The following is a 12,265-nucleotide window of genomic DNA, read 5'->3' as shown; positions in this document are numbered from 1 at the left end:
GTGGGGGCGCCTGGGTGGCTCAGCAGTTAAGAATCTGCCTTCGGCTCAGGTCATGATCCCAGCGTCCTGGGATCAAGCCCCGCATCCGGCTCCCTGCTCCGTGGGAAGCCTGCTTCTCCCTCTCCCACTCCCCCTGCTTGTGTTCCCTCTCTTGCTGTGTCTCTCTCTGTCAAATAAATAAATAAAATCTTAAAAAAAAAAAAAAAAAGGTACATCCAAGCAGCGAAATGCTATACAGCCATAAAAAAAGAATGAATCAAGTTTCTAGGTACGGAAATTAAAACATGTCCATATATTCAGACGGTCATAGTGGTATCATTTATAATCAACAAAACTGTCGCAGCCCCGACATCCATTAACTGATGGATGGTTAAACAAAATGTGGTATATCCATACAGTGGGCTATTATTCAGCAGTAAAGGAATGCTACAGTATGGACGAACCATGAAAACATCATGCTAAGAAAAAGAAGCCCTACACAAAAAATGACATAGGGTATATCGAGATGAAATGTCCAGAAAGGCAAATCTATGGAGACAGAAAGTAGATGAGTGGTTGTTTGTGGCTGGAAATGAGATTGGAAGTGACAGCAAATTTGGTGGTGATGGAAATGTTCTAAAATTGGATTGTGGAGATAGTTCTTCCGCAACTCTATTAAATTTGCTCAAAGTAATTGAGTTGTACACTCAAAGTGGGTGAATTTTATGGTATGTAACTTATCCCTCAATAAAGCTGTTAAAAAAAATCTATATGAACTCAATGGAAAGATGGCCACACAAAGTGAAAAAGATCTAGACACATAATAATGTGTATAAAAATAGATGCACAAAGAGATTATTTCTGTGAGGATATCCAAGAAACAGTAAACAGTGGTTGTTTATGAGGAGATACCTCAGAAGATCTGGTACAGGAAACTTTTCTTTGTGTATACCCAGAATGAAAGGTTTTTTCCTTAACATATACATATATTACTTTTGCATTTTATTTTTTATTTTTTTAAAGATTTATTTATTTATTTATTTATTTATTTATTTATTTATGTATTTATTTATTTGACAGAGAGATAGGGCCAGAGAGCACAAGCAGAGGGAATGGCAGAGGGAGAGGGAGAAGCAGGCTCTGCACTGAGCAGGGAGCCCGACCCCAGGACCCTGGGATCATGACCTGAGCCAAAGGCAGCCACTTAACCATTTGAGCCACCCAGGCGTCCCACTTTTGCATTTTAAAAAATAAACTTAAAACTCAAAATGAAAATACATATATGCACATGCATGCTTAACAAAAAAGAACCAGGAGGCTATAATATGTCAAGGAATTATTAGTGATTTACCTATTCTCTTTACTTTTTGTAATTCTCCAATTTTTCTACAATAAGAATGCATTGGTTTTTGTTTTTTAAAGTTTGAAAATTAACAAAGGGATAATGACTCTTGTCTTGCCTGCTCATGGGGTGTTGTGAGGGTTATATTTATACCTAAAAATGTAAGCAAGATTTCAACCTTAGATAGCACCCCTGGCAAAACTCACCAGAGGGTAGGGGAGAGAGAGAGAGAGAGAGAGAGAGAGAGTGTGTGTGTGTGTGTGTGTGTGTTTGGTAGGGTTTGGGATCTACCATATTTCATCAAATATGAGATGCTATCAAATGTTAACTCCACCATTATTTTATGTCCCACTAAGAAAGAAAGGAAAAATTATTAAACTATGTCACATCTTCTATTATATAATGCATCTGGGTTTCCAAGATGTTAAATCTGAAAAATGTTTCTCTTGAAATCAGTGACACGGTAACTGTGTATCTCTTCCTCTTAGGGGGGTGGACCACTTAAGCAAAACCATTCACCTCCCTTCCCCTAAAACCTTCTCCTTCTCCAGTCCCTCGAGCCAGTCACCAAGTCCTGTCTTTTCCACCCCGATGCCGCTGGCTTCTTTCTCTCTCTCCTCCACCAGTGCACCAGCTTCCAACAGAGCCTGTTCATCTTACCCCTGCAATCCATTATTCATGCTGTAGCCAGAGTGATCATCTTATGCCCCTGCTTGAACATTTCCACTGGCTGCTTTTCCCTCAGGGTGAGGTCTGTTTAACTTGGCATTTGATTTTTTGTGACCTGGCCTCTGCCTGCCATTTTAGTCTCTTGGCACTTGCTCCAAATGAAATTATCTGCTGCTTCCCCAAAGCGCCATATGTTTTTTTCAGGCCTCCGGTTCTTTGCACCAGCTGTTTTCCATGCTTGGACTACTCTTCCTCAACAAGTATTTATTGAACAAGTAGTAAGTGCCGGGAGCTGAGAATAGTAGGGTGAGCAAGGCAGGCGCGAGCGCAGTCCTCGTAGAAGCCGGTGGGAGAAAGAGACAAAAATGTAAACATGTAATTACTAATTATAAGCACACGTGGTGGGTATTTGTAAAGGTTTGTTGAAAACGTCAACCACAGCCCCAGAAAGTTTAGGATTCGAATCGGGCCCGGGAGGCAGTCTGAAAGGAATCCACCTATGATTACCTAGGTGGCTTTGGGGAACTGACAAGTGGAGTCTCCACCTCTGTGAAACGGTAAAATGCGCGCCCCATAGGATTTCTGGGAGGATTTAGTATGAGATACAGATGATCACGCGGGTCGGCCGGACCGGAGGGCCCCTCCCCCAGGGGACGCGAGGGTCCACCCGCACCGTGGCGCCGGTCCCCCACCCCAGGAGGCGGCGGGAGGGACCAAGAGCTCCCTAAGCCGCGCGCCTCGCGAGTGCGCACCAGTGCGCCTCGGACCGTCGGGAGCCGAGGGCGGGGCTGGGGCAGCCGGCGTCGGACGCCGGCAGAGGGGAGCAGCGCTCCGCCCCATCTCTCCACTTTGGGGGACAGCCCCCCTCGCTCATTCCCGCCTCCGCCCCTGAATCACGGGGGGGCGGGGCCGTGACCCATTCATGCCGGGAATCGGATCCAGATGTTCCCGCGGCGCGTGCAGCTGCATCCTTGCCTTTTTTGGCAAAAAAACGTGCGGCCGCGAGCGGATCCCGGGCCGCCTCCGCTAATCCTCGGGAAGAGGGGGAAGGGGGCTGGGGGTCTGGGCCCAGACTGGAAATCCGCATCGGGTGCTCTGCGGGATTTGGGAAGGGCTGCTAAGGGAGGGGGGCGGTTTGTACTGGACCGGGGAACCCACTGCCAACTCCACTCCCGTCCGGGACCTCCCCCAAACCCCTCCCTCCCCCACCCGGAGGAAAAAGCCCTTTGCCAGCCCCGGGGAGGCTGGCTAAGCCTGAGAGGGACGGTAGCAGCGGCGGGGATCCCCGTTCTCCGGAGATTTCCCACCCCGTGGCCCAGCAGCTTCCTCCTTTGCCCTGCGCAGAGGAGGTCTGGAAGAGCCTGAGTCTCGCGGTCTGTGAGGGAACCTTCCTTCCCCCGCCACCCCCGCCACCCCCAGACAAACACACAGAGGCCTTCGCTTCCTCACACTGCTTTATTGCAGAATCTGGAAGGGGGGGGTGAACCAATCCCACCCCTCTGCCCATCCCTCGGCAAAAATGGAGCTCAAATGAAATGAGAAAACACTCGACAGACACAGACTGGGCAAAACCCTGTGCTCTAGGATCCCCTTAAACAGTGAACCCCTGATTCGCGGCCCAGAGAGCCCCAGCCCCGGGGATAGGGTGGGTTGGGGGTGGGGAGGATCAAGCCTGAGGAGAGTCCACTTTTGAGGCACTCACAGAAGACCTGAAGTCTCTGGAAAGAAGTCTAGATTGAAGGGGGCCTGGGTCCCAGCGTCCAGTTTGGAGGGTTGGGTCTAGAGCCTTGATTTGGGGAGAGGGCCTGGTCTGGGACCCAGACCGTGAGGAGAGGGCTGAATTCTGGAGTCCAGGCTTGAATCATGGAGGCTCCATAAGGATCCAGGTTGGGGGGCCCTGGGTCAGGGAGTACCGGTTTGGGGATGCGGGAGCAGGGAAGCTGACTCCTGGAGCCCAGGAGGAGCCCCAGTTTGGGGAGGGGCTGGGTCCCAAAGGTGGTGTGGAGAAGGAGCCTCAGTCCTGGAGCCCTGGTTGGGGAGGCCCTGGGCCCAGGAGTCCTGGCTCAGGGCCCTGCCTGGCTGCAGCCCTGACACAGCACTTGGTCTCCGTCCGGCACGAAGCCCTGGCCCACCAGGGAGGTAGAGCAGCGGGCGCAGGAGAAGCAGCTGTGGTGCCAGTGGCGGTCTTCAAAGGACACGTACTTGCCTCCACCGAGTCCTGGAGGGAGGCTGGAGGTTAGCTCTGTGGATCCGGAGCGCAGTCCTGCCCCTCAGCCTCGCCCAATACCAGATCCCATTCCCTTGCTTGCACCCTACCCGCCATGCTCTTTGACCCTTTGTCCCACCTGTGATGGGGCGCTTGCAGCTGCTGCACTTGGGTGCAAAGAGTTCTCCAAAACAGGCCACACAGTAGGGATCATCATCCCGGGAGGTGAACTGCTGCCCTGCGAGGGGCGTCTGGCACCCTGTGCAGACTAGGCATTCTCGATGCCAGGGCTGGTCACGGTAGGTCACGCCACCTTGTGTCAGCGTCTGTGGGGGCAGCATCGGTCAGCGGGAGGGGAGTGGCGATCCCCACCCCGGCACGGAGCCTTGCTCACCCTCCACCCCACTGGCCCAGCCCCCACCTTGCTGCAGCGGGCGCAGCGAGGAGCGAACTTGTTCTCATAGCAGGGCACGCAGTAGTGAGCGCCCTTGTCGGGCACAAAGGAACGGGAGCCCAGCGGCTGTTCACAGCCGCTGCACAGGAAGCAGTGCTCATGCCATGTCTGGCCTCCGTATTCCAGCTTCCGGGACCCTGTGGGGAACAGGGGTCCCACTCAGAGGCTGTGTCCCAAGCTCCTGAGGGCCACCCTCTGCTAACCCCTGAGGAGAGTCCCTGCTGTTCCCAGAGCCTAAGCAGGGTGGCATCCACGCACATGGAGCAGGACCCTTGCCACCTACATGGCACATGCGACCCTCCACCCCCAACACCGCACATGCTACACACATGACTGGGCACATGCTAGGCCCCCATAATCTAGATGCGAGGATCTGGCATATGTGAAGTCCCCACATGTGCTAGATATGACTATGTCAGCATACACCAGGCCTCCATGTCGCAGGCATGATGACTCAGTTCACACTAAGTCCTTCTACACCAGACATGATGGCTTTAGCCACACCCACAAAGACCCCCGACAGAGTTCTAATGCCCTGGACCTGATGGATTCAGTACATGTGAAGCCTTGGTGTCTCCTGATCATGTCATTCTCCACCTGTCCTCAGCCCTCACATATCTATGAGGCACGCAGGTCACGACACATGTTAGGCCCTGTTGATCTGTCTCTACATACACCAAGCCCCGATGCGCCAAGCATGACGGTCTCATTGGACTCCTCGCTCCAACACGTACCAAACACGCAGGTGTTCATGCATGCTGAGCCCCCGGGTGTGTCTCAAGCTTGTCAGTCTGCCCTACATGGTAAGCCCACAGGTGCACACGCTAAACCCTCAGGAACATACCAAGCGGGTCCGTTCCTGCGTGTGCTAAGCGCTCGTGCGTATACTTGGGTATGCCAGTCCCCGCGCACGCTAATATCCCAGGAGCATACAGGCAGGACCGATCCCGTATGCGCTCAAGTTCCAAAAAGACGCCGTGCGTGCAGGTCTTTATAACACTAAGCCTCCCTGGATGTACCGTACAGGTGCCCGTCCCTCGGCCATGCACGAGCCTGCGTCGGGGCGGCACGCGCACGGCGTCCCCGGGCACATACCGGGCATGACGGTCTCGCCGCAGGCCGAGCAATGCGACGAGAAGGCGCTGCAGTAGCAGTCATTGCAGAGCAGCTCGCTGTCCTGGCAGGTGAAGGGCTCGTCGGCCAGGGAGCGCTGGCAGCGGCAGCAGCGGAAGCAGCCCTCGTGGAAGTGGCGGTCTTCATAGAACAGCTCCTGCAGGGAGCATGGCAGGGGCGCTGGCACCTTTGCCCCTCCGTCCCAGCCTCCACCCACTCCTTGCCCGCTCTGGTCCAGCCCTTACCCTGGAGTCATGCCCGATAAGCTGCTGGCACTCGGCACAGGTGTTGGCGAAGGTGCTGTCATAGCAGGGCACACAGTAGGGGCCGTTGTCCGTCTGGATGTATTTGCGGCCATACAGGGACTCGCTGCATTTTGCACAGTCAAAGGCCTCGCTCATGGTGGCTGTGAGTGAGCCCTGCCAGGCGCCAAAGGTGGGGCACGCATCACCCAGAGGGGCTGTGGCTTAGCCCCTTGCAAAAGCTCTTTGCGTTAAAAGAAAGAGCAAGAGACCAGGCCTAAGAAATGCCAGGTCCAAACAGCGGGCGATGAAGAAGGGGGTGCTTCTGGAAACCCAGGAGTCCTGCATGTTTATTTCTGTATTTAACAGCATGTGGGGCGGGAGAGAAGGGGGTCAGGAAAAAATCAGGAAGCAGAAGTTGTTTTCTTATCTGGGCCCTGGCAGATCTGGGGGGAGGGGGCTTTTCCTGGGTCAGTGACTCATTTCCTGCCCCAGCCTGAGTTTAGCTTCCACTGTCCCTACTGTCCCCAAGGGGACAAGAGCCGGGGCAGGGAGCCACCCCACTCTCTATCCCGAAGGAACAGCACTCCCACCCTCTCCTGACTCCCAGGAAGGGGCCTGAGGGATATGGAAAAAGGAACCTCTACCCAGAGCTCGGAATGAGGAGCTTAGGGATGTGAATGGGCTGTGTCCGCCCTCTCCCGGTCCAGGAGCCAGTGGAATGTTAGAGGGATGTTGGGCCCTGAATGGTGGAGATGGAAGTCACCTCGGGCCTCCGTCCGTCCGTCTGTCTGGGAGAGTCAGCCCAAGCAAGGACTTCAGAGGCTCAGGCTAGGTTTAAGCAGGAAGGAAGTCCTGCAAGCTGGACACAGCCAAGCTTCCCCAGCTGGACCCTCTGCCCTCAGCCCCCTGCAGCCCCTGCTGGGTCTCTGGTCACACCAGCCTTGGCCTGCACAGCAGCTGTGGCAGCACGACAACGGCCAGATGTCGGGTTTGGCCAGCCACAGGGGCGAGAAAAGGGAACCGAGATGAGATGCCTGGGGAGGGAGAGGGGAACTAAAGACAGGGATTACGCAGCATGCCCCTCCAGGCATCACTCCTGGCCCATCTTTCCAATCGCCTGGGTCATTATTTCCCTCCCCCTGCCTCTGGGAGAAACAGCCTCTCCCCAGCTTTTCCGGTTTCTGAGGGTTTGGGGTAGGCGGCGTGGAGGGTGAGAGAGTGGGAGCCACAGAAGACATTTTCTCCCCAATCAGGCCCCCTCTTGGGTGGGGAGTCAGGCACGGGGGGAGCCCTGAGGGTTGCTGCTGCAGACACCCAGCCCCCACCAAACCTCAGACACTTTCCATTTTCTCAGGAACAAAGCATGTTTGCGGGATGAGGTCATCCACACAGCTGCCTCTGGAACAGGAGCATGGGGAGTGGGGGGGGGGGGCAGGGAAATGGGGTTCCCAGTCCCTTCTGCTGCCCCTGACTCCAGTCTCTAGCCCCAGATTCAGAGCTCCCCACCCCCAGCGTCCTCCACCATGAAGCCTGCTCTCTAAGGGCTGGGATCCCAGGCTGGGTGGAGAGACACCACCAGGACTCATAGGAAGGGGATGTTCTCACAGCTGCAGAGGAACCTGGAGAGGACAAAGGAACCCACCAACCCACTACCCTCCCCCCCCACACACCCCCAGTAACTGGCAGTCCCCAGAGCCTGCCCAGGCTCGAGTTGAAGGAAAAGTGCTCCTTTTCTCAGCCACCCCCAGTGAGAAATTCTGGCCAAGAAACGTTGCTCTGGCTTGGAGTTCAGACTCCAGGCGCCAGCAAACGCCCCAAGCCTGGAGGGCCTGGCTCTTGAAGGGATGGTTTGTGAACTCAAAGCTGCCCCTCTGTACAGCGGGGGAAGATACGAAGTTCGTACCCCAGGCCAGGCCAGGAGGCCTCCAGGGGCTGGGGTCTTCAGAGAGGTGATTCTGGGGCAGGGCTATGCTGTAGGGTCGAGGGTAGCCCTCCTTCTTGGTCCGCTCCCCACCAGTCAGGCCTGGGTTTCCTCTGGCCCAACATCTGAGGGTTGCTTGGGCTGTCAGCCACTGGGCAGCAGGGGGCCACACAGGTGGAGTGTGTGGCCATGGTGTGTCCAGGAGTGCCCCGAGTCTTTTCCTTCCTTCCTGGCTTGGCCCACAGCAGCCATCACCTTCCCAGGCCCAGGCTAGCCCTGGGACCACCCCCTGGGAGGCAGTCACCACTCTGAGACAGGGGCACCCCAAACAGGGTATGGGCATGGCTTCTGTTTCCTTCCCAGAATCCCCCAGTCCCCTAGTCTGTCCAGCTGCGCTCCAATGAGGACAGAGTGAAGGGCATTATCAAGGCCCACCTGTCCCTGCCCATCCCCCTCCCTCCCCACCTCCCTCCCACTTTCCCTGGCAGGGCTAGGGGACTGAAGAGAACCAGTCTTATATTCCTTCATGGCTGGTGGGGTGGGGGGGAGGTGCAGGGGAGACTGCCCAGTCTGCCAGATGGCTCTCAGCCCCTGCTCCCACCAATAAACACACACACACACACACTCCACCCCTACACCTGACCCAGACACACATCTGGCACATCCCAGTGAACCTCCCAGAGCTCGGAATGGCTGGATAAATGGCTGCAACATGTGGAGTACAGAGGCCCAAATGTGGCATGTGGGTCTGAATCCTGACTTCTTCGCTTACTAGCTGGGTGATCTTGGGCAAGTCACTTAAGGTCCCTGGGCCTGTTTTCTTATCTAAGCCTACCTCCTACTCCTGGGGTTGTTGTCAGGCTGAAATGGTGCTTGGAAAGCACCTGGCAGAAAGTGAGTAGTCAGTAAATGGTAGCCGTCGGCGTTTTTATTATTAGCCCCTCGCTCACACAGGGGTCAGACAAGTTTCTGAGCCCGGCCTGGGTCAGGGAGCTGGCCTGGGTTTTGACCTGGACATTCTCGTGGTAGACCCAGGGATAGAACAAAGAGGGACCCCCACCTCCCGCCAGTTCTGCTGGGGGAAGTGAAGACGCTCAGGCCGTGGGGCTGGCTGAGGAGAGATCAGTGGGGCCAGCCTGACCCCAGGGAGACCCCTCACACAGGTACACGGGTACACACACCTGCATGCTGCCCTGTCTCTCACGAAGCGCCATCCCATCCACCATCTCACCAGATCTCACAAAAGGCAGGCAGGATAGGCTATCATCCCCATTTTACAGTTGAGCACAGAAACCAGGGACAAGCCAGGCCCAAGGTCACTCAAGTCTCAGAGAGGCCAGGTTCTCTGCTTTCCAGCCTGGAGCCCTTTCCTGTTTTTCTCCCCAAAAATGCTGCAGTGGTGATAAAGGGGGTGGTCAACACTTAAGAGCAGGGGTACAGGAGATACTCGGTGAGGTCACTAGCACTGGAGTCTCACTCTTCTCCCCCAGCTGCTAACTCTGCTGTTGGAAGACACCCAGAAGCCTTTCCAACTACCCATGCCAACCGCTCAACTCCTTTGCCCCCCTCCACCCTGCACTGTCCAGGAGGACCCTGGCCAGGCCCCACAGCTGTGAGTCAGGATCAGATCAGACCCCTCCCCCAGCTCCCAGGAACTGACAGGAGATTTAAGGGGAGAAACCTAACTCCCCCCACCCCCCACCTCCTGCTATCAGGCACCAACCCCAAACTCTCCTTTCTCCCTTTCCCTCCCCCCATGGGGCCTGGGAGTCAGAGCAGTTTAGGGGCAGGGGGGTGGGAAGCAGGATCCAGCAGCTGCCTTGGGGACAGGAGAGGAACAGTTCATTCACCCTCGGTCCCCCAGGGCTGAAGCAGCGTCCAAGATTTGAGTTTAAAAATAAGTTGGGGCTGTCTTGGTATATGCCTGGGGCTCCTTTTTGATCTCGGTCTGTCTCAGGTCCTCTGCCTCACAGGGGCCTGGCTGGCCCAGAGTTTCTGTTTCCCCACATCCTTGCTTCCCAGTCTTTCAGGCCTGAGCCTTTCCAGGTCTGTCTGGGAAGCTGTCAGTGCGCCTCCATCAAAGCCAGCTCTGCCCCACTCAGCGTGTCTGTCTCTGCACACTTCAGCTGTCTTTATGTTTTGCGTGTATCTCTGGCTGGTTATCTCCCAACGGCCCCCCTCTGCGGATTTCTACCTCTGTACACCCAAATCTTGGTATCTGAGTGTCTCCAAGGGGTTCCCACCCCTTCTCTCTCTTAGCACCTCTGTTCCTGAGTGTCTGTCTCCAGTTTCTGGACGGCTCTATAGGCCTCACAGAGGCTGATCTATCACGAGGCTAACGAAGCTTAGGCTTCAGGGCCCCTCACTTGCCCAGGACCCTGCAAAGCCCCGGGAAGGGCGTTACAACGTGTTCACTGGGATCAATGTATGCTTCTCCTTCAAATGCTTCGCTCCACAAAACCTGGGTCGGTCCCAATGCCTCGTGTCTGCCTCTCGGTGACTCTACGGCCAACTCTCTGTCCCTTCCTCGGGTATCCCTGCAGCCTCCTGTCTAAGCCTGTCGCTCGTGTCCCAGTCTTGGTCTCGCTCCACCGGGCTTTCTGGGAGCCTCAGTTTCTCGAATCCTCCCGGTCCCTCGCTCTACTCTGGCTTCTCCGTTTCAAACTTGGCCCCCTCCCCCGCTCAAGTCTCGGAGCAGCCCCCGCCCCGCCGGGCGGCCAGGATCGGTGCGATCCGGGGGGCGCCCTCAGGGGCTCAGCGCACCCCGCGCCGCCCGCTCCCAGCGCGCCCCCGGTCATCGCGGCCGGACCCGAGTGGGGAGCAGGGGGCGGCGGCGGGGCCGGGAGCCGGGATTCGGAGCCGGGCTCGGCGGGGAGCTCACCTCGAAGCGGGCGGCGGGAGCGGGGAAGCCGGGCCGCGCGTCCCTCGGCGGCTCGTACCTGCGGGCCGGGCAGAGCGGGGGCCGAGCGAGCTCCGCAAAGCTGCTGGCTGCACACGGACTGTGTGGGCGAGTGGGAGCGCGGCCCCAACCCCTCCCCGAGGAAGTGCGCGCGGGGCCCGCCCCGCCCGGACCCCGCCCCCGGCCGCCCCTGCCCGCGGGGTGCGGACCCCGCCCCGGCCCCGCATCCCGCAGGCGGGGGGCCAGACCCCGCCCACACCTCCTCTGTGGGCTGGAGCCCGCTCCAGGCCCCCTCGGCCGGCCCAGTCTAACCGGGCTCTCTCAACCTTTACGGGCGGCCAGGACCCCGCCCCCGTCCCCTCCTCGCTTTCCCCGTCCTCTCCCCCTGCCTCCCCCCCCCCGCACTCCCACTGGCAGCCAGCGAGAGACTGCTGTACTCCATCTCAAGCAAGGGGTACAGGACCCAGCCGACCAAGGTCCCTTGGGGACCAAGAGTCCTGATGGCCTCTTCGTGTCTCTTCCCCCCCCCCCTTCCAGCTTACCCCCTGGGGTCACACCTAGACCGAGTTTGTAAAAGAGGAATTAATCAAGCCTGGAGGAGGGGGTGGTTTAGATTCTGCTGTCCCGGCCCTGTCAGTGGGAACCAAGGTGTTCTCTGGAAACAAGGACCCCCAACCCCAGACAGGGCCTTGACTTTCAAAGAGCTTGATTTCACAACTCTGAGTGGCAAAAACAGAAGTAACCACCTCCTCACCTCCAGCTGCACCCTGGGACAGAGAAGTTTGGCCTTGGTTTCCACAGTGCCCAGGAATAGTTTTGACCTTTGAAGCCCAGGGGAGACCCTAATCCTTGGCCCCATGGTTTTTTGAGTTTCTCAGGGAGGGGTGTGAAGAGTGTGCTCCGATCGGCACTGCAGGGTTGTTGGAGGGAAGTGGAGGGAACCTCTCCTCCCCCACCTCTACAGTTTCCAATCCTCTGGCTTCCTCTCTGTGCCTGGGAGGGAGGACTGGCGCCTGCCAGGGACACAAGGCCCCTCCAGGTCCTTGAGGCCAACCCCCCTGGGATCCTCAGGCTTGTCACTAGGCATAAATAGCCTCATCTAGAAGGGTGGGGGAGGGAGGAGGAGGCTCTGCTGTGCTGTTTGCAAAACAAGAGACAACAAACCAACCCTAGAAATAACCTCAGCATCTAGAGTAGAGATTCAGGTGCCCACAGAGGTTCTCCCATCCCTCAGGCTGGGTCCAGCCAAGTTCTCAGAGCAGAGACTCATTCCCTCCCAGGCTGGGGTTCCTTTTTTTTTTTTAAAGATTTTATCTATTTATTTGAGAGAGAGAATGAGAGACAGAGAGCATGAGAGGGAGGAGGGTCAGAGGGAGAAGCAGACTCCCTGCCGAGCAGGGAGCCCGATGCGGGACTCGATCCCGGGACTCCAGGATC

General features: G+C 56.7%; 1 protein-coding gene across 3 annotated transcripts; it reads right to left on the bottom strand.

Annotated features, from left to right (window-relative positions):
• Positions 1 to 3,436: 3,436 nt before the first annotated feature.
• On the bottom strand, positions 3,437 to 10,945 carry FHL3 (four and a half LIM domains 3). Of its 3 annotated transcripts, none has more exons than XM_032432729.1 (6): positions 10,811 to 10,945; positions 6,009 to 6,361; positions 5,746 to 5,920; positions 4,618 to 4,787; positions 4,336 to 4,522; positions 3,437 to 4,208 (listed from the first exon to the last, which is right to left on the bottom strand). In XM_032432729.1, exons 2-6 carry the CDS (start codon positions 6,162 to 6,164, stop codon positions 4,054 to 4,056), a joined length of 843 nt encoding a protein of 280 aa, XP_032288620.1. In that variant the 5' UTR covers positions 6,165 to 6,361; positions 10,811 to 10,945; the 3' UTR covers positions 3,437 to 4,053. The 3 variants fall into 3 exon arrangements, with proteins under 3 accessions (XP_032288620.1, XP_032288640.1, XP_032288630.1); XM_032432749.1 differs by having other exon boundaries at positions 6,009 to 6,249; XM_032432739.1 differs by having other exon boundaries at positions 6,009 to 6,182.
• Positions 10,946 to 12,265: the final 1,320 nt, after the last annotated feature.

The sequence above is a fragment of the Phoca vitulina genome, unplaced genomic scaffold (genome assembly GCF_004348235.1).
Source record: "Phoca vitulina isolate PV1807 unplaced genomic scaffold, GSC_HSeal_1.0 scaffold2, whole genome shotgun sequence".
NCBI classification, from domain to species: domain Eukaryota; kingdom Metazoa; phylum Chordata; class Mammalia; order Carnivora; family Phocidae; genus Phoca; species Phoca vitulina.
Note: the sequence above shows the minus strand (reverse complement) of the source record. Positions and strands in the feature narration are given on the sequence as shown.